We start from the raw sequence: 26,997 nt of genomic DNA on the forward strand, positions 1-26,997 counted from the left end.
TTTAATTTTATTTCAATAATTTGCTTTCGTGTAGGGGTCTTTAGCAGTGGGAGGAAACTGGAGGACACGGAGAAAACCCACGACGTTGGACAGACGACCATACTCCATGTCACGTACAACTGCGGATTCGAAACCACGCCAGTTGACTCAATGACAGGCTTTATGATACAACGCGCACGTGCTAACCATTCGACCGTCCACCCCCCCCCCCCCCCCCATCAGACAAGAAGGTGTGCAACAAGTACCAAAGTTTATTTTATTAATTATGAATATACCAATTTGTATATTGATATAAGATGGAACTGTTATATAAAGTTAGAATCATGAATATTTACCAATTTGTATATTTATATATGATGGATCTAAACCTCTACTCCATGTTTTCTTATTAAATTTAGTTTGATCACAGTTAACACATACTCTACGTTCTACTGAAAACTTTCCTTTATGTATACACTGAAAATATAAACAAAATGATTAGTTTCCCTGACTCAACTGTTCTACAATGATCATCAAAATACGGGTTATATCATTAAAAATATTCTAGTCTTAGGTCTAATGAATGACCTGACCTATTGCTTTGGTGTAATGAAATGAAATGAAATGGGGTTTAACGTCCTACTGTTCTGCTCCGACAGGGCTAATGAAGACAGGCATATGCCGTACAGTGTGCTATGAGGGAAATTTTGCCCAGACAGCAGCGCTACGACCCACTCTTATATTGAATTCCAACTGCCACTCCAATGTGTATACCGAACCTCGGTTTTCTGTCCCATCTGAAACACTAAACATTGTCCGTTGCTAGGCGCTCAGTCTTGCACCACTAACAAGGAAGAACCAAGCCGGAAAATCCTCATAAACTTACTCAACTAACGCAGTGATCGAACACCCGACCTCCAGGTTAGCGAGCCTATGACTTACTCACTGAGCCACTGTGGCTCCTGCTTACATCTAATGAATGTCCTGATGGTTATCCAGATACTTTCCTCAAATACATTTGTTTGGAAAATTATCACAAAGTTTCCGATAATTGCAGATAAGTAGGATAATTGTTGTTTCTAAAAATATTCCACATAATATAAACCAGTTTTATTTACTGACAATAACCGTGACTGGAGATTTAAAACCTACCTCTATAACAGCGTTATCAGCATGTTGATGGCAGTAAACCTTTTTATCCGTTTGAAACACACACTGTTTATTTTTAGCACAGAAAAAATGATAATTAGCTGAACAAAATTTATTACAGCAACCAACAGTAGCACCAGATTTATAACAACTATCACATTTCTGAAACATAAATTATATAAAATATAGCTTTATCTATAATCATTGTATAAAGTAAAATATCAGAAACTATAAAACAATTTATGACTGGATTATTCTTCTGATCACCATCTAGGAAGACACAGAATTGTTTAATTTGTTTTAAAAACTTTAATATAATTATCTGAGTTAAGATTACCTAATTCAAGTACCAAAAAAATTAAGCTTTCAATTGCAAAATTTAAGGATTTCAAAACCTTTAAATGACAATTAAAAAAATTCATCCATCAACATGTCAATTTAACGACATAGCATTCAAATTCTAATGATTTCAAAAACTTTAAATAACAATTAAAGAAATCTCAAATGCAACATATCAATTTAATGACATATAATTCTTCTAATTATATTTAACTTATAAATTACAATCAGACAAATTATGATAATAATAATATATTGTACTATAATCTACGTCACTGATCAGACAAATTATAATCAAAATAATATATCGCGCTATAATCTATGTCACTGAGGGAAATGCTCTAGTGCTCACACATAAATTACAATATTTACATTTAAACAGTGTTTCAAAGCTGTTCAAACAGATTTCTGGTATTTGTCACTCAAAATAAATAAACCATGTGGAATTTGATCAGTCTGTTTGTCTCCTATTATTTCAGTGAAATCAATTTATAGTCAGAAATAAACATTCAAATAAAGGAAATGTATTATTTAAAATAAATCAAATATAGAAATAACATTTCAATATTGTCTTAGAATACTTGAATAGTACAATCATAATAATACTCACCAGTTGTCTCCCTCTAGCAACAGCTGTATGAACATTCTGTAATGAACCATCACCATCTTCATATACTTCTGCTGACCATAATGCACAATTAACATGAACCCAATCATCTTGACTTAAATATAATAATCTACCACAATCCTGTAACAAATCATAAAAATACTTATATAATACATTCTCACTGATCTACAAATACTCTGACACAATAATACATTCTGACTGATATATACTCTGACACTATAATTTATTCTGATCTTGGCACATTATTAACTATATTAAGGTAAAGTTTGCCTAGACATAACTGGACAAAAGTATTTGTGCCTACTTTTATTTTTAATTCCATGTCAATTTGTTAGCACACCAATGGACCCCAGTCATAGAGGAACAATTATCTGTCTCTGTGGTTGGCAATACCCATAATAGGGCTGGGAAAATAAGAAGGACAAATTAGTGAGAAATCTAGTGCCCTAATGTCAGACAGGAGTAAAAATACAGTAATATATACTTACATCTGGTTTATCATCACCATAATGTAAACAAAAAGAACATTGTCTATTATCATGTTCTATTGTACTCTGTAATGATACACTTATCGTATTTCTTGTAGCTAAAATATAAACATTTTATAAATTAATATAGCAATCATTTTATAGGACTGTGAACTATATGTTTACCTGTAGTAAATAGTGATTTTATAGGGCAGGTAGTTATATGATTACCTGTAGTAAATAATGATTTTATAGGAGTGATTACCTGTAGTAAATAGTGATTTTATAGGACAGGTAGTTATATGATTACCTGTAGTAAATAATGATTTTATAGGACTGCTAGTTATATGTTTAAATGGTGATGGTTGTGGTGAAGTAAGTAATGGAGGTTGATGTAACCATTGAGCGTACGTATGATCATCACTTGGTGGTAACACAGCTTCAGGTAACATTCCTCTAATAAAAATATAAAAAAACATACAAATATTATTACTCTTCTGTTTTAATTTGTATTGACTGTGTTTTAATGATGTACTGTTTGTTTTATGTTCAAAAATACCACAACAGTTAGCTATGTGATTCTCCCAACCACAACAGTTAGCTATGTGATTCTCCCAACCACAACAGTTAGCTACGTGATCCTCCCAACCACAACAGTTAGCTATGTGATCCTCCCAACCACAACAGTTGGCTACGTGATCTTCCTAAACACAACAGCAGGGCTGTCGGTAATTTTTCACAGTTGATTAGCAGCACTGTTAATCAAAAAGTCCAATTTTGCCAAATTTGATTAGCAAATTTAAAAACTGATTAGCAGTTTTTCAGTTTCAACATAAAAACCTAAATAACAAGATATTACTTTACTTCATAACAAATATGATTAAATTCCATTCTTACTATTCTTAGATTTTTTTAGCACTGCCACAAATACTTGTTACAGTTTGTGAATGTGATGTAGACATTTAGTTAGGTCTTATGTCTGAAGCCAATTCTTAACAGTGACTTCCAAGGCCCCAATCATTTTAATTGTTATTTTTTGTTACGTTAGAAATCTTCGTTAGAAAACAATTTCGTCTGCTTTTTATCGTGTATTGCTATTTTTGTTCAATCGGGCACACCTCGATTAATTAGACAATCGCGATATTTACGGGAATTTTTACTTTGATTTATCATTTTACAATACGTTAACTTATATTTATTTTTTTATATTTTATTTACAATACGTGGGGGATACACTGGATTTATTTCTTTCAAAATGAATATAATATAATTACTTGATGTCTCGCAACGTGAGTGGTACTACTTGATTCCCTATTTCCGGTTTAATAGTCCCTATTCATAGAGTTATGTCCCTGTTTTATATAGTACCGTATAATGAATTGTGTCTGGGTAGTTCGAGAAAAAATGTCACACGGAGAATTCAGTTTTGTTTATAAAATTTTATTCAACATTTTATACACGTTGAAAGTGTTCAGAAAGCCTTTTAGTCTTCGAATGTGGATTATCCTTGTGTCAATATCCAAAATGACAGGCATATTAATGATTCGCAGTTACTGCGAATCAAAAACTTTTGATTTTAATTTTTGATTAGCAACAGACAAAATATGTATCGCAAATTGCGCTGCGATACTGGTTGTCGGCAGCCCTGCACAACAGTTAGCTACGTGATCCTCCCAACCACAACAGTTATATTAATCATACATTCTTAATAAAGATAAAATAAAAAATGTCTTACATTGGTAAAGCTTTATTATGATCCCATAATTTACATAACTTGACGTTATACCATGGAAAACATCTCTCCATTTGCTAAAATAAACACAGAAATATATCAAACATGTCTAAAACTATATATCTCCTCTAACCATTCAATGAGCAGATCAAAAGAGTACTAAAGTGAATCTGTTTCTAATTGAACAAATATATGATACAAAGAGCTGAAAAATTTTTCATTACATAAATATTTGTATCGTACCTTAATAAATATTGATTTTGTTGACTGGTTCATTTTACGTCTCGAACTAGAGTAAGTGTGGTTTACAGCAAACTGTATTATACGTACAATATCTTCACTAAATTCTTCCTGTAAAAATAAAATATTCTCCATTCTTGCATTTCATATAGGATAAAATGGCCATTTTACCACCAAGCAGTGAGGCTTCTCTATGGTAATAACTAGTTCAAATCAATCTGATTACAACACAGATCCTATTTCGTTTCATTTTTTATAGTTCAAAATTTCGTTTTACTTGTCTTTACTAAACTAGGATCGGGAAGAGTTGTTATATAACTCGCGTTCTGGATGATGAAACGGCCTGTTATGGCGAGTTTTTGGCATGAGGTGCAGGGAACTATGAGTAATCCAGTAGAAACATCAAAGCTGATTGGTTAATCAATGTCTGACGTCATAGGGTCAAAAGCCGCTTGTATGACCCATGATGCGACCCTCACTACAACTGTCAGATCTTCATATAGTGGAGGCCATCGAAAGTATAAAAAAAAACAAAATGAAATATAGATGTGTATTTTTATCAGATTGAATTCAAATTGAACAAAATGGGGGGGACCGAGAAGATTAACAGCATTGTAATCAAGTGACTAGAAATTAAAGCCTGTCAGATTTCTGTCCGTCCTGATACTAGAAGTGGGATGTAATAATCAAACATTGTGAATTTACTTCAGGCATGGGGTATAGTCGAGATAATCTTATATACAGTTGGCACCTTGTCAACCAAAACTCTAGATTGACACCCTGCAGGATTGAGAGAATTTTATTCCTGAACATTCCATCACGTATCCCAACTATTATACACAGACAAGCTTATACCGGTATGTACTTACAATACTATCATATTTCTGTTCTCTAACATTTTCTGCTACAGCTTGTAAATCTAATGGATTATTTTGAAATTCTTTATTAAAACTATCATCAGTTCCACCATCTTTAGAATCTGTTTCATGATGTTCTTCTGTTTCTTCTATTTCAAAATTTTGTGCTACAATAGTTATCCTATTACTTTCAATTTTATCAACTATTTCATTATTCTGAATGTCTTTATCATTCCAAGCCTCACACTGATCTTTATTTAATACAGAATTATAGATATTTCTATAATCATTAGATTTGTCTATAATTTTTGTCCATTGTTGATCACTTCCTGTAGCAATGTCACCGTTTATTAAATGAGAATGTTCGGATGTTACACTATTATGCACACTAGTTTGTGATGATGTATTTTTATCTGTAAATTCTGCGTCATCGGATAAAGCACAATTTAAGGGACTATCTTTCGAAACAGTTTCTTGAGCACTATCTGAACAATTATTTGAATATTTACTAATATTGCTAGGTCCGTTACACAATTTGGGATGATATTGTGTAACTTGTGGTGATTTAGATTTAACAGGACTGTCTATTTCAGCCAATATTCCATATATTTTATTCACAACTTCATTGTCAACTAAATCGTAAAATATATCTAAGTCAATGGGGGTTTCCTCTACGATTTGTTCCACAGATTCGGTGGTTTTACATTCAGCTGACGGTTTTGATGTCAGATTATCTGGTGTTGTTTGTGATTCTGACGGTTTTGATGTCAAATTATCTGGTGTTGTTTGTGATTCTGATGGTTTTGATGTCAAATTATCTGGTGTTGTTTGTGATTCTGATGGTTTTGATGTCAAATTATCTGGTGTTCTTTGTGATTCTGATGGTTTTGATGTCAATTTATCTGGTGTTGTTTGTGATTCTGATGGTTTTGATGTTAAATTGCACGAATCTGGTTCATCAACATCCATTGATTCTAACCAATCATTTTTCTCAGGTATTTGTATGGAATTCATTTCTTTTGAAAATGTCTCAAAGAGATTTTTCTTAGCACTATTAACATTTCTATTAGGAGAGATTTTATCTTTCTCTCCCGAATTCTTTTTCTCCTGTTTCATTTCTTTATCCTTGATTAGTTTTAATCTCTTCTGAAAAAAAACACAAATTTGTTTTATTCAAAGTAAATATTAGCAGAAGTGATCAGTAAATATATTCTAAGGTAATCCCAACAGAAGACTGTTAGATTCTAGCAGAACTTTCTCACCCAACACCAGGGAGAACTCCAGAACTCCTGATTAAACATTTCTCTGCATACCGTCTGCCCAATCAGAAACAAATCAGTACAAATCTATCACGGCAACATACTTGTTTTAACTTTGAATTTGAAAGTTCAACAAATCTTTTAGCGTATTATTTAAAATCATTAACATTTAGTTTCATGGTGAAAGAAATAACACCCTGTTTAAGCTAGGTTCCCACTGTCACCACTCGTGCTACGATTGAAATCGTGGTTTTAATCATGGAGTAATCGTGGTGATCCTATTAGGTCTTATCATATATTGAGGTCAGTCGTAGCAATCGTGTTGATCGTATCGAAACGTATCCAAACATATATACACGTAAGCAGATCATGGACTCAATAGGGACAATCCTACCATAATGCATCAGACAACAGTGGGAACCTAGCATTAATCAATATCCAAATATTAGTAAATGTAATAATATTTACCTCTCTGTCTATTTTAACTAAATGTAATAATACTCACCTCTCTATCTATTTTAACTAAATGATGTGCACTCTTACAACTGATCAGAGTTCTTAATACTGACATTAATCCATCTAAAAATAACTGTTTCATAGCTAGTTCCCATTGTGCTGGTTTGTGTGTAGAACAGATTCTACAGGTATAATTTATATTATCTGGTAAATATGACACTAGTTGATACATCTCATCTATACAAATATAACACAATAAATAAATCGGATTAAAATACACATCTATATCAACATCTGACAAGTTGTAGTGAAAGATTGTGTCAGAGGTTGTACGAGCGGATTTTGACCCTATGACGTCGGATATTGATCAATCAACCAGAGTTGACCTTTCTTGTGGTTTACCCACAGTTCTGTGTATCACATGCCAAGAACTTATCGTAACAGACCGTTTCATTGGCTAATCCTCACATCAACCAGAACACCGGTTATGTAACAACCTAGTGCTGTGAAGACAAGTAAAACAAAATTATGAACTATAAAAACAAAATGAAATAGGATCTGTGTTTGAATCAGATTGATGTACTATGATACGTGTGTGATGCAGGAAGAGTTTTTCCCATGTTGCAATGTTCCTGTCCATCATCTTTACGAATTTAAACTGTCAAGGGTTCATTGATTAATGATTACATGTTTATTTGTGCTATACAAATACAATTGATTTTCCTTGTCAACCATGTGGACGTCATGTCTATCAAGTGACATTTGAAAAATTAAATATTAAAGGCCAAGATCCTGTTTCAAAACTTTTTACTTGTTTTGTTTTCAGTTAATTTTATTCTAAAAATATCACAAATATTATTAGCAAAGAAAATCCCCTGATAAATACTTTTATCTGACACAAGGAAATTTATTATATTTAATAGCTGATCACCATATTTTGTGTAGTAATTCATGTTTGTAATAACTCACCAGAAAGTTCTTCACATTTAGCATGAACCCAACTATTACATATGGCACAATGTACCATCTTAGATTCCCAATCATCATCAGAATAACATTTATGACATATTGGACAGAAATTACCTGAAAATAAATATCTAATTATATCTACCAATATTAGTCATCATAACCTGTTTAATAAAACTCACTATTTTTTCTCCAAAAAAATGATCTCCTCTCAATATTTGAATACTAGAAGGATATCCGGCTTCACCCGGCTTCAAATTCACCCCAGGGGCCAAATTAGCCTGGGGGATCAAATTGGATGGCCCCTAAAACATTCACAGGGTCATGCTGGTTAATTTGATACCACACATGTGGGGTAGAAGCGTGAGGGGCGAACACATGCACATCCACACCTATGTGGGGTGGAAGCGTGACGGGTAAACACATGCACACACACACACCTATATGTGGTGGAAGCGTGATGGACGAACAGACATCTTTGATTTTATTTCTACAGATTAAAATCCAAACCTAAATGAGTATGAAAATAGAGATGATTGCAGTTAACACATTAATGTGAGAGACAGACATTAATCATTTCTCTGTATTTAAACGTAACAAGAGTTCTGTACATAGTAATCTCAACAATTAAAACAAAAAACTGTAGGCTTAATGCTTTGATGAGATTTATGTCATTAATAGAAATAGAATATCATTCAAATATCAACAAATAGTCTCTGAGAAAAAGAAGATGTTGACATGACATCAACAGAAAGTTAGAGGAACCTTAAATGGTCATAACTTCTGTTAGGATTGATATCGATCTATTTGAGTAGTTTTTGATAAGACTATGGAGAGAGAGAGAGAAATGGGGTTTAATGTCCACTCGACACAAACTAGGTCATTTTGGGACTAACATATGGTCAATTTTATTTCAATAATTTGCCTGCGCGTAGGGGTCTTTAGCAGTGTGAGGAAACCGGAGGACCCAAGTAAAAACACGAGGTTGGAGATAAGACTATGGTGTCAAAGTCTATGTGTCTTGTAGTCTGGAACAATATGCCTTTAATTCAACATGTAAATATAGATGGTGTCACATACACTGTTTGAATGAATGAATGAATCAAGAACCTCACCTTTATCCATGAGTTTACCACAATCAAAACATAGAGAGAAATCGTACATCCATGTAGCATTTCCTGTTCCTGGTGTCGTTACACCACAACTTTTACATTTAACACATTTACTACACACCCATATATTCTTCTTCTTACTTGGTTTATTAGGATAGTTAGGTCCTAAACATTCAGGATGGTACGTTGAATGACATCTGTTTAAAACGAATTAATATTAAAACAATTGCTGAAACTATATTAGGATAGTTAGGTCCTAAACATTGTTGAATGACATCTATTTAAAAGGAATTAATATTAAAAACCTTGCTGAAACTTTAATAATATTGAAATCTTCGTAGTTATATGTCATTTTCCTGTAATTTTCTGCCTTAGTTATGTTCCATGTCGCGTCTAATCCAGAGTCTCACTTTAAGATTTCGCCAGTCAAACATTTTATGAATGTTGCAATTACTACATTGAAATCTAAAAATCCAATCTCTCTTGTATTTCTAGAGTTTAAGTGAGATCATACTATGGACCAGGAACTGACCGTGTTGTTGGATGAAATTCAAAAATCTAATTAACCACATCAATGCATACCAATTTTCATGTCGATCGGACTTGATCGGACTTGAATTGACGGAGCCTTAGGCGTTTTCAAAGAGCGTCACCTCAAGAACAAGATGGGGTAGCAGTTAGCGACCAGTTCCTGATCCAAACACGTCTATGAAGTGAATTGTATATATCACTATCAAGTGCTATATTTGAACTACCTGGCAAACAAATTGATGGACAGGTATATTTCACAGCTGGGTGAAAATGGTTAAAATAAATAACTCAGAGCCCGAATTCACGAAGCATTCTCAGACTTAAGTTAACAATTTACTCAAAATTGTTCGCCTAAAATATAGCCCCTTATACTTTTTTGTTTTTTGTTTTAATGTATCAAATACATTAATAGGAAACTATATGCAAAGTTTTGAGTTTTGGATTGAAAATTGAGTAAATTCTTAACTTAAGTCTGAGAATGCTTAGTGAACTCAGAGCCGGCCAAGATCTTACCTATCACAAGATAAGAGATTGAACTGATATCCACAAACATTACAGAACTGACAATTCTGGCAACACCAACTATCCCGATCATCGTCTCGAGGTTTCTCATCTTCCTCTAAACAAAACATGTGAAACGGTTCACAACAGATAGAACAATACACCATCTGTAAATAAATATCAAGGTTAGAAATTTCTCTGTGGAGTTTCGATTTGGCAATGTTACTGAAAAGAGAGGTAAAGAGAAAGGGGGTTGAAATGAAATGAAATTTAACGTCCAACTGTTCTGCTCCAACTGGGAAAATGAAGTCGGGCTTACGCCATACAGTGTGCTATGAGGGAAATTTTGCCAGTACAGTGGCACTATAGCCTACTCTTATACAGATACAGGAACTTGGTTTTTCGTCTCATCCTAAGGACTAGACAGCTGTCCTTGCTAGGCCCTCTGTCCTGCACCACTGTTAAGAGGAAGCCACACCAGAAAATCTCGAAACCTCGAGGCTAGCGAGCCATCGCACTGCTCTCTTAGCTACTATGGCTCCCAAGTCATGTTTGAAACCAAGACAGTAAATTAACCTTTAGGATCAATAATACTATATTTTTTTCACCATATTTTTTCCAAATACAGGGATACAGACTGCCCCCAAACAAACAAATATCTATGTGAATATTTACCTCTTGCTGTCCTAGACTTCCACATAAATAACAAGAATTACGAACACATGATTGACTAGATACAACTAAAGCCATTCCTCCTGCCCACGCTGTATCCACATCATATTTATCCTGTAAAATATAATCATCTGGGAACATAAGTACAATATTAATTTAAAAAAACTGGGTAAACTTTTTCTAAAACCATATTTCTAAACAAATCGTTCAGTTGATTTATTTGTTGTTAACACATACTAAATAGAGACAATTTCCAATAGCTTAGAGCCTTGTCATACCCAAATAGGGACTATTTCCAATAGCTTAGAACCTTATCATACCCAAATAGGGACTATTTCCAATAGCTTAGAACCTTATCATACCCAAATAGGGACTATTTCCAATAGCTTAGGGCTTCCTCATACCCAAATAGGGACAATTTCCAATAGCTTAGAGCCTCATCATACCCAAATAGGGACTATTTCCAATAGCTTAGAGCCTCGTCATACCCAAATAGGGACTATTTCCAATAGCTTAGGGCTTCCTCATACCCAAATAGGGACAATTTCCAACCCAAATAAAGACAATTTCAAATAGCTTAGAGTCTCATCATACCCAAATAAAGACAATTTCCAATAGCTTAGAGCTTCGTCATACCCAAATAGGGACTATTTCCAATAGCTTAGAGTCTCATCATACCCAAGTAGAGACAATTTCCAATAGCTTAGAGCTTCGTCATACCCAAATAGGGACTATTTTCAAAAGAAATCATCCCTGCATGTTACAAACAAACCTGTTTTTTAAAATTGTAACATAATTTAAGAACACACTGTCAATGAGCACCACTAACCCTACACAAGTTATTTAAAGTTACGTCAATATATTCAGGATATATAAAACAGATTAGCTTACCTTAAATTAGGGCACACCACTAACCCTACACAAGTTGTTTTATAAAGTTACCTCAACGTATTCAGGATATATAAAACAGATTAGCTTACCTTAAATTCAGCTTTAATATAATGTGGACCAACAGGTATTGAAGACCACTGACGATTGGTGGAGATTTGTTGAACAGTGGGTAAAACTTTATTTTTGGATAAAATCTGGTTGGAAAAATAAATTTAATGTTATTGAGAATTTATTCAATCTATGGACTATGATTACAAAATTACAAAATTAAACCAGGGGCAGTAACTCTAGAAATGATGCTGTCATGAATATGAGAGAGAGAGAGAAATGGGGTTTAACATCCACTCAACACAAACTGGGTCATTTTGGGACTAACATATGGTTTAATTTTTTTTATTTCAAAAAACCGGAGGACCCGGAGAAAACCCACGAGGTTGGACAGGCGACCCTACTCCTTGTCACGTACAACCGGGGATTCGAAACCATGCCAGTTGACTCAATGACAGGCCTTATGATACAACGCGCATGTGCTAACCTTTCGGCCATCCAACCCCCCGTCATGAATATGAGGAAATGCAAAAACAGAATTAATATATACTTCACCTTTGTTTTTAGCAGCCTTTTAGTGGGTGGTAATCTATGTGCTTCACTAGCCATATTATGCGGTAAGAAAGCAGACGAATGAAGTACAGCTTGATTATTGGTTACTTTATTATTGCCACCAGATGGAGGTTGTTTATTAGTTGATGTTGATGTGTTAGTATCGGTAGTTGATACACTACTAGTTGTAGTACTCGTACTATGTGGTGAATTATTCCCTCCATCTCTATCTTTATCATCTTCGCGACTTTTAGGATGTTGTTCTTTCAGTGTTATAAAAGCTGCTGTGGCTACTTTACCATATCGTGGATTCAAACAACGACGATGGCTGAAAAATAAAATCAATCATCAACTCATGTTGATCAATAGGAGAACAGCAATCAAATATAATCAAATAAAGAGAAAATCTACTTACATACAAGCCTGCTTCATTTTACAACTTCCACCAAACTTTGGTTTATCTCTGGATAATAAAACAAAAACAAGATATTGTATTCTGTTCTAAACAGATTAGTGGCCAAGTATTCATATTTCATGTGAACCCCACAAGTGAAAACAATTTCAAATTCCAAGGAGTTATGCCTGTAACTAATACATGGTTCAACTAGTCCGTAAAGGCCAACAACTGGTAATTATATTATTATTAACGCCAATTGGCAACTGACATGAAATAACTACAATTTCATTGATTCAGGTAGTTGCCCTTTAATTTACATTGAAATAGAACACCTTCATCACATTTCCATGGGCCTTATTTTACAATCTAGCTCCTCATTCCTTTAAATCTGATCTGGAAATCAGGAAGATTTCATGATATTACACAATATAATAAATATAAAGAAGCATTACTTACAAACATTGTTTACATTTACCACAATCTTCAGCTAAACATCCAGCACATTCTTTACACCTTATCTTTCTTCTCTTACCAACCTGACCAGAATCACGAACTAATTTAGCACTTTCTACACGACTAGCTATTATTCTGTAAAATATTGTGGTATAAACAGGTATACAAGTTAACTTTTAGTTATATCAATGTTCTTCGTACCCTAGTGTTTTTATTATTTGTGATGATCATTATAGCCTAAAAACTTACTTGTCCATAGGCTTCTTTCGTCCAGGAATATGATCTGCTGCTTCTGGTGTCATTTCTTCTTCAGACAACCCTGCAAAAATATTTCCCGAAAAATATTAACAAGAGTTGTTTCCCTTATAATGTTTGTGGTAATAATGTTGTCAACATACATGTATTGGATGTCCTTGTATTGTATTGCTAATATCTGTTATAGTCTGACATTGTTTTACACTTTCTGGAAGGGTATTCCAGAGTCTTGGTCCTAACATGCTGAAAGATCTGTCTGTAAATGTTTTATATTTAGTCTTGGGTATTCATAACATGTTTTTTCACGACAATCTTGTATTTACACTACAATATTCAAAATTCTACACATTCCATATTTCATTCGTAAGATTCAAATGTTGAGTCATTCTGTACTAGAATACTCTAAAATCACTTCAACAAATCTATTATGGAACCACGGTGGGTAAGTGGGTAAGATGCTGGCTCGCTATCCTGGAGATCACGTGTTCGATCATTGCTTTGGCCAAGAAAATTCATAGGGATTTTCAGACGTGGTTTCCCCTTGTCAGTGGTGTAGGACGGAGGGCCTGACAAGGACAGCTGTCTAGTCATTTGGATGGGATGAAAAACCGAGGTCCCATGTATACATTGGCTTGCACGTAAAAGATCAGTTGGCAGTTGAAATTTGATATATGAGTAGGCCATAGTGTCGCTGTCCGGGCAAAATTGCCCTCATAGCACACTGTATGGCATATGCTCATCTTCATTAGCAGAACAGTAGGTCGTTAAACCCAATTTCATTTCACAAATCTACTATTATAAAAAAATTAGTCAGATAAGAAACTTACTTTTTGCCTTTTCTTCCTCTTCTTTTAAAATTTGTTGTTTTTCTTTATTTGGAAGAGCACTTAAACTTGGTTCATCTGTTTGACCAGGGAAACGAGCCACAGGTTTACGTACAACCATCGCAGCTCTACGACAGACATGTTTTATTCTAGGTCCATGATCACCATGACGATCAGTGACTGGTGATTCCTCATTGGCTGATATTTTTTCGGGACTATCTATTGTTGGCATTGTATGTTCATCTGTAACAGAAATAAAACAACTAAATATTTATGGAAATGAAATGAAATAAAATGGGGTTTAACGTCCTACTGTTTTGCTCTGAACTGGGCTAATGAAGACGGGCATACGCCATGCAGTGTGCTATGAGGAAAATTTTGCCCGACAGCGGCACTACGGCCTACTCTTATATCGAATTCCAACTGTCAAGGGATCTTTAAGTGCATGCCAATGTGTACACAGGGCCTCGGTTTTTCATCCCATGCGAACAACTAGACAGCTGTCCTTGTCAGGCCCTCCATCCTGCATCACTGACAAGGGAAAACCACGCCGGAAAATCTGCATGAACTTTCTCGGCCAATGCAGGGATCGAACACCCGACCTCCAGGCTAGCGTCTTACCCACTTAGCCACCCTAAAATCGTTTGATGAAAAGTGTCTTAATTCATTGTCTGAGAAAAGATGACGGTAAATTCTTTAGGAAAAATATGTTGGGATAATAATTTTTCTTATTTGCTATTTTATGAACTATGCTATTATGATTTAATTTAGTAGAATATATCTCTATTGGCAACAATACAATACTAGTCCTATTTTCGTTTGCTTTTACAAGATTCTTAAAAACTTTTGTTGAATTGTCGACTGCCGTGCTCATACCGGTACTGAATTATATTTTCATCACTGTCTATAAGTTTCAGATATATAAGATAGTCTTAATAAGTTAGCATCAAATGTCATGTAAATTAATATTTAGACATTAATTCACATGACCAGCCTATAAACAACCAGCGGATAGTAACATTTAAATGGAATGACAAATGATTGCCACTTAATAATTCAATTTAAAAATAGATAATATAAACTTAGACAGCCATATCTCATTATCTATTTTTAGCAAGAACAGCCAGATCTAAATATTACCTGGAAGATTCTCTTTAGCTCCTGGTTCTTTATTAGGTGTTTCTATTTTACTTTTGACTGTTTTTTCTGGACTTGTCCCCTCGGTTCTAGATACAGGGCTGAGTATATTGACTGGTGACGGTGTACTGATGGTAAACGCTGGAGATTTAGGTGAAGATTTTAATTTCTCGTTTAAATCTTGGATATCAAGACACTTCCATAATCTACACGCTTTACAAAATCTCTTTCTTTCATAATCTATTTTACACTTTCCTGAAATAATATTCACATTTAATTACAAAATAAATTGTCAGTTTATCACAAAACCCATACGCTTAGCTTCCTCCCCTTTGCAATCTGATTAAAACACAGATCCTATTTCGTTTCATTTTTTATAGTTCAAAATTCCCTTTTACTTGTCTTTACTACACTAGGATCTAGAAGAGTTGTTATATAACAGGCGTTCTGGTTGAAGCGAGGGATTAGCCAATGAAATGGTATGTCACGACGAGAACATGGCGAGCGATGCACGGAACTGTGGGTAAGCCACAAGAAACGTCAACGCTGATTGATTAATCAATATCTGATGTCATAGGGTCAAAAGCCGCTCGTACGACCCCTGACACGATCTTTGAGTACAACTGGTCAGATCTTCATGTAGTGTAGAAAATATAAAAGTTTTTTCTGTCTATCTCAACAGTTATAATACAATCTTTTTCTGTGTTTATTTTTTTTTTTTAACTCTTTGACTTCAGTGAGTAATAATTTCATTATCAAAGCAACACTTCATCCTGAAAATCAGTTTCATGTTTTAACCACACTTACCTTTTAATTTACAAACGTAATCATCTGGCTTGACAAATTTACGTTTGGTATGTATACGTAAAAACTTATCACAGGCTTGGCAGAAGGGAACACCCTTCATATCATTGGCTACAACAGATTTATTTCTACAAACGGCACACTGACTTTTACGGAACTTTCTTTTCTTAACAACCTTATCAACTTTTCCCATACCTTTAAAATAAATAATTACATTAACAAATATGAAACAATTATACATGTACATTGTAAAGTAGCTACCTATGGCACTTATGCAATTTTTTTACGATGTTCAGTTCAATAATTTCATCATATATAAACTATACTGAAAACTTTTATACCCAACCATAACTTAATGTATATAAAGAAATAGATTTTGAGTCTAACTAGCACCTGCAGTATTTGCTGTTGAGAACTACAGCACCCTTCTTGTGGGTTCTTCCTAATTTCTGCTTATCAAATGTGACAAAGTATTTAGTTGCAGTTTTATTTTATTTAAATGAATTATGGATTTGGTTACCATTTGTGTAATAATCTTCTGATTTGTTTCTCTGTAACTGATTGATTGTCAAACTGTTTGTTAAACATTTATTATATGACATCGAACCTTGAGTTTACATTTCATATAAAAGATGATTGAAGAATTGAAAAAGAAGACGTTTACATCATAATTTGTTCTTACCAAAGCCTGATCCACCTGGAGATAAAGTTCCCCTCTGTGGACTGATAGGAGAATCAAATGGTTGTCGTAAACCTGAGAGAGGAGAGAGTTGAAGATGAGGAAGTGGCGAAAGTTGAGTCATCTCCATTGAATCTTCGTGTTTGATTAATTTAGCTTCCTTTTTCATTTTGGCTTTGAGAGATCGCGCTAAAGCTGCCTTAGATCTGTTTAACGCAGGTCTATTGAGTTGAAGTTTAGCTTTCTGTAGAATGATGCTGCTGGTCTTGGATGCTGAAAAATCTTGACCCTTACCGTCTGTTCTGCGAGTTAAATTCATTGGGCCTGCTCGGTTGAAAACACCAAGTTTCGCTGGAGCCAGAGGACTCTTTTTTGAAGAGAACAATGACTGTGAGGAATTTCCATTTGAAGATGATGTGGTAGAAGAGCTATCTGTTCCATCATCATCGGGTGTTAACATTCCAGACTTTAGTGATCGACCAAACTGTTTTACTTTCAACCTCATTTTAATACTAGGTTTCCGATGACGTTTGCCTTCGACGACTAAAGGCATGTCTAACAAAGCTTTGTGTGGTAAAGAATATCGCCGTTCTAATGAAGCTAAATTGCTTTCCACAAATAATTGATTTGACGGTGGGCTGAAGGTGGACACAGCAGTTAATGGCTCAATAAAAGGAGAAGAGGCTAGTGGAACAGCTTCAGAGGTGTTTATAGAAGTCAAACTTCTCCTTTTTATAGATACATCGTAGCTATCATCTTCCAGGAAACGCTTTGTAGGAATAATCACCCTTGATGATCGCGAACTTCTGGAGGGCAGCACAAATTTACGTTGTTGCTTTGGTGTATTTTCAGTATCCACGGACAATAAACAAAGTTTCGACTGTGGAATAAGACCTTTCTTGGCCTTCGCCAAAAGTTTCTTGGCTCGGTCATTTTCTGAGTTTTTAAATTTAGCAATTTTAGCCGACACAATTTTGGTTTTGATTACCTTAGAAACTTCAACATTAATCTTCTTTGGACGCCCGACTTTCCGCACGGGAGAAACAACTTTTTGAGATTCTGAGACACTTGCATTTTTGGGTGGACGACCACGCTTTTTCTCGCTTTTAGGTGAAACGGATAATTTTAATTTGGAGGGTGTCGTTGGAGATTTAAGTCTTACTGGAGATTTAAGTGAATATTTTCTCTCTTTTGGGCCATCTTGAAGTCTTTTCACATCTTTTACTTTAGCGATAATGGGAGTCAATGACCGTTTGCCTAAACCTTTTTTAATGACATCTGCATAAGAATTATTTAAAACTGTTTTCTTCCTTCCGCGTGTTCTTTCTGATGTAGGTAGCTCTTCTAGTGAATTTTTAGTAGACTTAAGTCGTGTGCTTACTAATCCATCAGTAGTCTGTTTCTTTTTGTTAACAGTACTTTTTTCCAGACTGTCTTGATCACGTAATTGCTGTTTTATGGCCTGCGCTAACTTTTTAGTAACTTTGACAACATCTCGGTTTGTAAACCCTTCAAATTCTTCATCCTGAAGAGAGAAAAACACACCATATTTATCTTATAAGCTGATAAAATTCAATATGTCACATTTATTGCAGATTGTACATTTAGAAAACTTTAGATAACAATCTACTGTATAAATACTGTATATATACAATAAATGTGCAGTTTATATTTGAAGAGCCCCGGGGAAGAACGAGCTAAGTCACTTTTCAACGAACCACAGTTAATGGCGCCATCTGGTAGCAAATTGTATAAGCTTTCTGTGCAACAATCAATTTCAGGTAAAAACGATCAGAGTCACATCGAACCAAGGCCCTTCTGAAATGGCCCCCCGGACAAATACAAGTCCATCGTATTTATTTGACCTTAATTTGGCTGAAAATTGGGAGTCAGTTGTTGTACTGGTAATTATGATTCGTATTAAACATCATTTTGAAGTTGTAATTAAACCCACTAGTTCTGTTCGCGTCAAGCATTCTCGTCCAAAAGTCTGTTTTGCCTTTTATGCGAAAAGACAAAAATGTCAATTAGACCGTTCTTAACCTGGACTCTTCATTTGACATTGATTTGTAATATGACCGCGAAGAGAGTGGATGTTTGCTTTCCTACTTTTTATTGTTGGGCAAGATTCAATTCAGCATTTTAGGATTTCTATGGAATACTGTAAATTACACAGGCTATTCGTTTATTTGGGATATATGCCCTACATAATATAGAGGATGTAATTTTTAATAAATACATAATATAACTTTCATCCAGTTAAAATAGGGTTGAGTCAAGACTACAGTTGATGTAAAAAAATAAGCCTATTCTGATTCTGTTATTCTTGCAGACATAAAATAAGCTTATTAGATAGGCTACAACACACATGAAAGTCATAACATTTGTGATTAAAACAAGCTTACTGTCATAAATAAAAGTTATAACAAGTTGTCAACATGTTAATCGTATTAGTCATGTATTTGTTAATCTATATAATCATCACGATAAGCTATTCATGTTACTAAACACATAAATAAAACGTTTTTAGCAAAAACTGTCAATGACAAATTGTGTCATCATGAATATTGGTTGGGCAACCTACGCAGGGAATCTAGTTTGAATCTATTTATTTGTAGACACAATGAACGTGACAATCATTTGTAAACATACAGTTCATAACAGGGATGATATAGATTGGTATAATTATGTTTTATCAACGATAATTCCTCCAATATTTCATAATATGGTAATCGTTTTTTCGTCGATGTCGGCCATTTTCTTATTGAGGAAGTGTGAATTGAATGATTACCTCGTCAGATTCGCCACATAACTCCCTAAAGTATCGTAACCCTCTGTGTATATTAGCTACAATTGCTAAAGTGGGATCTTTCGCATTACGTGCATCATCTAAGCCATATCTGATGCCTAAACGGTCAAATCTATATCCTGGGCGGCCTGGAAAACGAAGCCGCGCCATGTTGCTGTTCCCGATGAGAACAATATGGCCGCCAGCGCGTGATGCGATCTAGAGAAATATTGAATTTAATGCCATTTTCTTAGTTCCGCAAGAATATCTAGCTTTCCATGGGACATTTATAACTCATATTCTCTAAATATGCTGAATAATCGCATAAAAAGTCAACATAGCTCTCAAAATCAGAGTATTTCTACGATATGAACTCATTATTCATAGTTAGGGCCCGCGTTTAACCAATCAGTATGCCACTAGTACCCGCCAAATTTAATGTCAGTTGTATTTTTTTGCATGTTTTATAAATAAACAATAGGATAAAAATACCGAGGCGAAACGGAAACTTTTATTCATCGACTGGGTTGCATATTTGAAAATCGTGATATATTGGAAGTCGCAAATTATAGCATTTATTTACTTTTTTTTAGACCGTTTGACCAACTCTGCAGCGATAGTATGGATTACACACCTTCCCAGAATTCAGGGCCAGTGTGTAAACCTCGTGCGTTTGTTGTGATTCAGTACGGCGACTGACAGTGTTAGTGGAGAGGGGTAGCCAATGAAAGGGGATAATCGTGACCCCAATTTAGTAAGTTTACGTTAGCTTTTGGATATTTTTGTTCGGTGTTTACAAACATAAGCATGTGAATGTTATTTGACAGTTTACGGACGATGTGCTCGGGTTTCTAAATCAGATATGAAATAAGAAGCTGGACTGGATACTCTTTCCCATTTTGTGAATAGATTTGGGTTAGAGTAGGCCTAATAATACTCCCGAGAACTCATTAGGATGAAGTTCAATGAAGTGTCAACAGGGGTTTTATTCGGTTTCGAAAGGGAATTATTTTTAATTAACGAACGTTCTTGTTATTGAAGTGAATATGTATTTGGGAATTTATTTAGGTATGGTGTTTTGAGAAATATTTATATTTGTGAAAAAAAACCTAGAAGAGAAGATGAATTCAACGTCAGTGTTTCAAATGGAACAGGATAATTCTTTCAATTTTCCTACCACACCAAATGTTACTCTACCGATTTCAGCCCGTCCGGAGTGCGAAGGACAGGCCACAAAGCCTAAATTATATTTATATCGGAATATGCCACAGGCTCCAAGACTGTCGAGCCCTCTAAATGATATCTCTAAATCAACGAATAACTCGAGCAATTCTCTTGGAAGTTTTTCGGGAAATTCCCCAGCCATGACATCGTTGAACATCTCGGCTGTCTCTCCGGATTACAGCCGTCAATCTTCTATTCATGGCGATAATCTATTGTTAAATAACAACAATGTGAAGAGTTTGGACCCCGGGGTAGACGGGATATTAGAGACTAGTTGTGATCCCCGCCTCTGCCCCAGGGTACTGGTGGATGTTGATCTACCTATACAAAGACCTGAGGGATCAACCAGTTTAACAACCGCCACCGTCGTTAATAATTATCTTAGTGCCCGTGCTTCACCGCAAATCACCCAACACTTGGACCCAGGGATAAATACAAGTGGCAAAATAATAGACAAAAAGAAAAAAATAAGAGAAGACAGGCATTTCAGAAATCCTAAACAGGTAAATATAATTTATTCATTTTGACAGGGATACAAAAAATATTAATGTACCATCTGTTCAGGTTGGGTTTTTTTTTCATAGGTATTAAAAAAATATAAATATATTTACAAAAACATAATCCACACAAAATATACACAATTCCACAGCGGCTTTACAAGAATACTAAACATAGCCCAATAGCCCTTACCTTACAACTAAGTATACTTGAACAAGGGGTTTGTCGTAGCTACATGTAGTGGTTTAAAAATATATTTTCAAGTTACATGTAACCTCAACCCTAAACACATTGACCTATAACCATGGATTGAATACATGTATGATTCAAATTACTAGGGAAAATATATTTGTTACCAAAATATGTTTGGAGATAATGATTTTTCAAAATCTACAAATTATACCGTATGTGCAGGTATTGTTGTCATCATGGGAAACGATGACGAACGCAACGGTATAATAGGCTCAGTGGTTGACGCTCAATAACAATTATCTTTAGGTCAATATGAATTATTTTTTCCTGGTCATTGCAGTATTCTTCGGGATGAAAATAGGCTTAGAACAGTATATACATGTACATGTATACAATTTATTTCTTAAAGATTGACTTCTGTTTCAGATACACAAAATATAAAATCATTTCTTCATAAGACTATAATTACATGTAAATGTATTGGAAAGCACGTAATGCATGTGACCGTGAAAGGATTACAATAAGCCTAATTACTACCATAATTAAGTCAAAGTCATTTTTACAGTTGTCAATAATACTGTGAGAAAAATAAAGGAATTGTATTGATTTATCGATTGTGAACCAGGTACTTATCGATATTGTCATTAAGATAAGAATAAAAAACTATCGGTATCTGATGTGTATTGAAGACCCCTATCTCTCTCTAGATGGTCAGATTTGTCCGGGAATTACTTTCTACATGTTCATTCGGGTTAGGGTTAGGGAATTACTTTCTACATGTTCATTCGTATTTACTGTTCAGTATTGGTATTAAAATGATTAAACATGTTTGATTTGGCTAAAAAAATAACAACAAATTTAATATGTTGGTTTGCTTTGTGAAGTGGGTATCTCTTTAAATTTTAAAATTTTAGTCTACAAATACACGTAGAAGCCACGTGACGATAGAACCGATGTTGTGTTCTATTGTCGACAGTTTAAAAGCAAAAAACGAAACTAAAATTAGTAAACAGACTAACTTCCGCTTAATATTTAGAAATCAAAATTTAATCGTACAGCACATCGAATCTACCCAAGTCCACTTTCGTTTTTGTCCTAAATCAAAGATGTTTACAACAGCTGGCAACCTATCAGATTTTAAAAATATCTCTTGTCGTCACTTAAAGTTAAAGGATCAGTTTTGGGGTTCAGAAATCTTCATTGATCATATGTTTATGTTAGACAAATCCTTTAATCTACGTGTTAATTAATATTAAGAGAAACCTGATAGGCCCTGGTATTAGTGTGGATGTGACTATCATTAACACTTTATGGTCTAATATATTACATTTTAACGTTTTCACACATTTACACAGTATCCTATAGAAATTTGTCTTGAGGCAAGATTTGAGAGTTTAGAGGGTTAAAGCAGCAGGAAGCCCCATCATGTATCACTCATCACTTTCACTGCACTGAAAGACGCGGACAGCTTTTGACCAGCTTGATACCAAGGGACAAGATTACAACTCGACCAAATATATCAATTAATGCCAGACGAAATGACCACCTTTATAAACAAATGTTGGTGTATCAGTTAGGATAACAAGTTACTGTTGTTTCCTTCTTTAATTTGACCTGGCCAGAAAACCATTGACATTAGGCCCCTTCCAGTGTTGTATTTCTGAATGCCAGTTTATTTATGGTTAAATTTCAGAATAGATTCCAGATTCAACATATTTCGCCATCTTTCTGAAAGAACAGATTGCTTGTAACGTTCTGTAGTTAATAACGAATTAATTCTGTTAGATAAATCTTTGAAATTGGTTTTATTTAATTAGATAATTGACATGATTAGTTTAAGCACATGTCTTTAGTCTCGGATTGTTACAAAACAAGATTATCACCAAGTCATGGCCAAAAACAAAACAAGATTATCACCACGTCATGACCAAAAACAAAACAAGATTATCACCAAGTTATGACCAAAAACAAAACAAGATTATCACCAAGCCATGACCAAAAACAAAACAAGATTATCACCAAGTTATGACCAAAAACAATACAAGATTATCACCAAGCCATGACCAAAAACAATACAAGATTATCACCAAGCCATGACCAAAAACAAAACAAGATTATCACCACGTCATGACCCAAAACATTATATAGTTAATAAACGAAGAAACATCGAGATCAACACCTTTTAGTTTTATCTACATAGTGTCTCATGATGTTATTATAACAGGGGCCCATCCATGTACGTAAAGTTACACACGTTTAATCACCTGGAATAAACTTTATAGGGATTTTTTTGTTTTTGTTTGGTTTTGATAGCCAATCTACAGTACATTTATGATGATAGTGACTTTATACGTTCACGGAAATCCAAGTAATACATGTTCGATTTTTACGTAATGTTTGGTTTTGATAGCCAATATACAGTACATTTACATGTATAATGATATTAGCGATAGTGACTTTACGTTCACGGAAACTCAAGTAATACATGTTCGATTTTGCACGTACTGTTTGTACCAAGATCAAATGGTCAACCTTTGTTAATAAATAATAAAAGATCTTGAAGATACGGGGGTTATAATCTACGGTTCAATAACGACCAGATGTTCTTTTACTTTCTGCATATTAAAGTTAATAATTGTAATTATAACCCACTCAATACCAGTAAATTATCCTTATCTTTCATATCTTTCATATATCCATGCGGGACTCAGTTATAAACCATAGATAATATCTAAAATACGTGAATAAAAAAACGACAAAATGATTTTATCCGTCTTCAATAGATGTATTAAAAGTTTGAAAAGATGAAATAGATTGGAATTTATAGAAGGGACTATCCGAAATATATACGAATCTTCTGTAAGGCCGCTTTGGATTATCCACTGTCAAAATAGCCCAATCAAAACATGTGCAGGAGACAGTGTGTGCTTACAACACCTTATCTTATTTCTCATTCGAGGTGTTCACTCGTCGTATTGTAGATAACTGCAGTATTTGGTGTTGAATATAAAAAGGGGGCTTGTAATAGTTTTTCTTTGTGTATATTCAGTGTACATGTAACAATGGTGATAAAATAAGATTATGTACTTTAGATATAAAATACGTTAGAAGGAATTTGATGTGCAGTAGGCTACATCCATTAATTATACAGGGATTTTGTCGTAAGTTTCTGTTAACACAGGCACTTCAAAACTGTTGACCTTGACCTCGTGTTCTACAACATGAAGGGTATTGCGGTTGCCGAAGTCGGGTTGATATTCAAGTTTATTTGTAATAGGTAATTTGAATAAAGTGCATGTTTGTTGAATAGTGGGAGACGACTCTATTGTGTTGTATACATTGGCCATATGTTACCCTAATTATTTTCACATACCCTTGCATTTTGCAGACGACTATAATATACTTCTGCTCATCATCCGTATCAATCAATTCAGTAATTTTCAAAAGCGTCTTTTGTTCTCTTATGTTATTTCCGTCAAGTACTTTCCATATAAAGTATATAATTCATGTAGACCTTTGATGTGTAAAAATACCTCATTCCTAAATATACATGAATTAGTTTTAAATCCGATTAAAAGTATAATGACATCCAAACGAAATATTATTTCTCCAGATAAATTATATTAATTGAAATTTTCAGATATAAGGTGTGGCAGTGACTGAGAAAATTTAATAACATTTCTCGTTAGAGGAGCTCACAAATTTAGTTGTACTCTTGTATATATATATATATATATATATACATGTACATGTACATACCTGTTTTGAAATTCTTGAGATCACTGATCAAATATCATTGTGCTTTTCATGCAGATCACGCAAAATCAACAAAAAAGGCAACAAAGAATATATTATAAACATTGGTAACTTCACCCTTGTAACCTTGAACGAAGTAATTATTCGGTTATTACATAACAATTCAAGCACTGAGAGAGGTCAAATTATTTTTGTCAATTCGTAATACAGTGATACCGTTACGTACTAATATCAGGAGATATTATAAAGGTGCTAAAATATTATACGTGTGATAAAACTATAATAAGGATTTTCAGAAATCCTCTAGGAATTTTGTAACAATGGAATGTGGGTTCACCATGACCATGCATCAGACGATCGGAGTACAACTGATTAACGATGTCAGCGATAAGATCGGCCATATTTGATTTCAGCATCAAAGTGCAAATTCCGATACATTTGAATCGGGATTTTCAAATGTTGATGATTTGTCAACGATGATTGAAATTTGTCTGATGTTGGCTGTCATGTTGATGAAAAGTCTAATTATGTCGTAGAGGGAATTAAGCAATAATATGATGACCTGTATTAAATTACCAAGGTGTATTATTAAACTGAAAGACTATAGTTCTCTAGAGATGATAGGACAGTATTCCGTCCAGTCCTAAGGGTATATATATATATATATATATATATATATATATATATATATATATATATATATATATATATGAAATGGTCCCCAGAGAAAACGTGTCAAACGACCAGATACTACAACACGTGAGAAATATTCGTCTATATTATCTGTATAGTGTTAAAATGTGTTATTCTTTCCCAGTACGGTATGTTCAGGTATCGACATACCACCTGAACATACCTTTCAGGTATCGACATACCTTTACCACCCGAACATGACAAACCAGGATCTGCATTGATCCAATCATTCAAGTTTTGACCACCAAGATTTGGGTGGGGTAAATACCCTCTGACCTGATCAAGATATACACAAGGCTGTATTAGGCGTTGTCACAGACAACCAGAATCTAGAGAGTATTGATCCTATGTGATCCTCTAATCTCTTTTAATGAGAAAGGTATTATAGAGAGGGCATTTTACCCCTATAGAAAGGTATTATAGAGAGCATTTTACCCCATCCAAAGGTATAATAGAGGGCATTTTACCCCCATCGAAAGTGGTTTTAACAAAGGCTTCGGAATTATTCAGAATTCAATAAACATTCCCCTGGTCTAATTTTAAATTTTTGACACTGCATCGGTGTTTTCCAGATATCCAAATCCCATCTAATCTTCTGTTTTAATAAGGCAGACTTAACATCTCCATGGGTTATTAGGCATTATGAAAAATGACCGACTTATAACGCGATATGATGTAAAAAGGTACATCTATCAACATTTCCAGCACCCGTCTTAGACTTAAAGAGGCATCAACGTTTCCAGCACCCGCCTTAGGATAATCGCCAATACACACCACAGGGAGCTCTTCGTGTTTTTATATGCCCACATTGAAATGTGGTCGTATATTGTCGTCGCCCCCGTCCGTCGGTCCGGCGTCCACAATTGCTTGTGGACGCTCTAGAGGCTAAAGTTAATATTCGATTGACTTTAAATTTAT

At 34.5% G+C, this 26,997-nt stretch overlaps 1 protein-coding gene across 1 annotated transcript; it reads right to left on the reverse strand.

The window, feature by feature from the left end:
- Positions 1–1,666: 1,666 nt before the first annotated feature.
- LOC126829445 (histone-lysine N-methyltransferase 2B) lies at positions 1,667–17,983 on the reverse strand. Its single transcript, XM_056102916.1, has 16 exons — positions 16,932–17,983; positions 16,253–16,444; positions 15,449–15,700; positions 14,312–14,551; positions 13,479–13,548; positions 13,233–13,364; positions 12,795–12,842; positions 12,383–12,707; positions 11,869–11,973; positions 10,892–11,002; positions 10,229–10,383; positions 9,188–9,381; positions 8,076–8,189; positions 7,156–7,343; positions 5,637–6,537; positions 1,667–1,680 (listed from the first exon to the last, which is right to left on the reverse strand). Exons 1-16 carry the CDS (start codon positions 17,479–17,481, stop codon positions 1,667–1,669), a joined length of 3,591 nt encoding a protein of 1,196 aa, XP_055958891.1. The 5' UTR covers positions 17,482–17,983.
- Positions 17,984–26,997: the final 9,014 nt, after the last annotated feature.

The sequence above is a fragment of the Patella vulgata genome, chromosome 8, assembly GCF_932274485.2.
Source record: "Patella vulgata chromosome 8, xgPatVulg1.2, whole genome shotgun sequence".
Lineage (NCBI taxonomy): Eukaryota > Metazoa > Mollusca > Gastropoda > Patellidae > Patella > Patella vulgata.

Coding starts and splice junctions, on each gene's coding strand:
- LOC126829445 (XM_056102916.1), bottom strand. CDS start 17,481: ATGCCTTTAGTCGTCGAAGGCAAACGTCATCGGAAACCTAGTATTAAA. Junction 14,552..15,448: donor AGCTAAAGAGAATCTTCCAG/GTAATATTTAGA, acceptor TTTCTGTTACAG/ATGAACATACAATGCCAACA. Junction 13,549..14,311: donor AGAGGAAGAAAAGGCAAAAA/GTAAGTTTCTTA, acceptor ATATTTTTGCAG/GGTTGTCTGAAGAAGAAATG.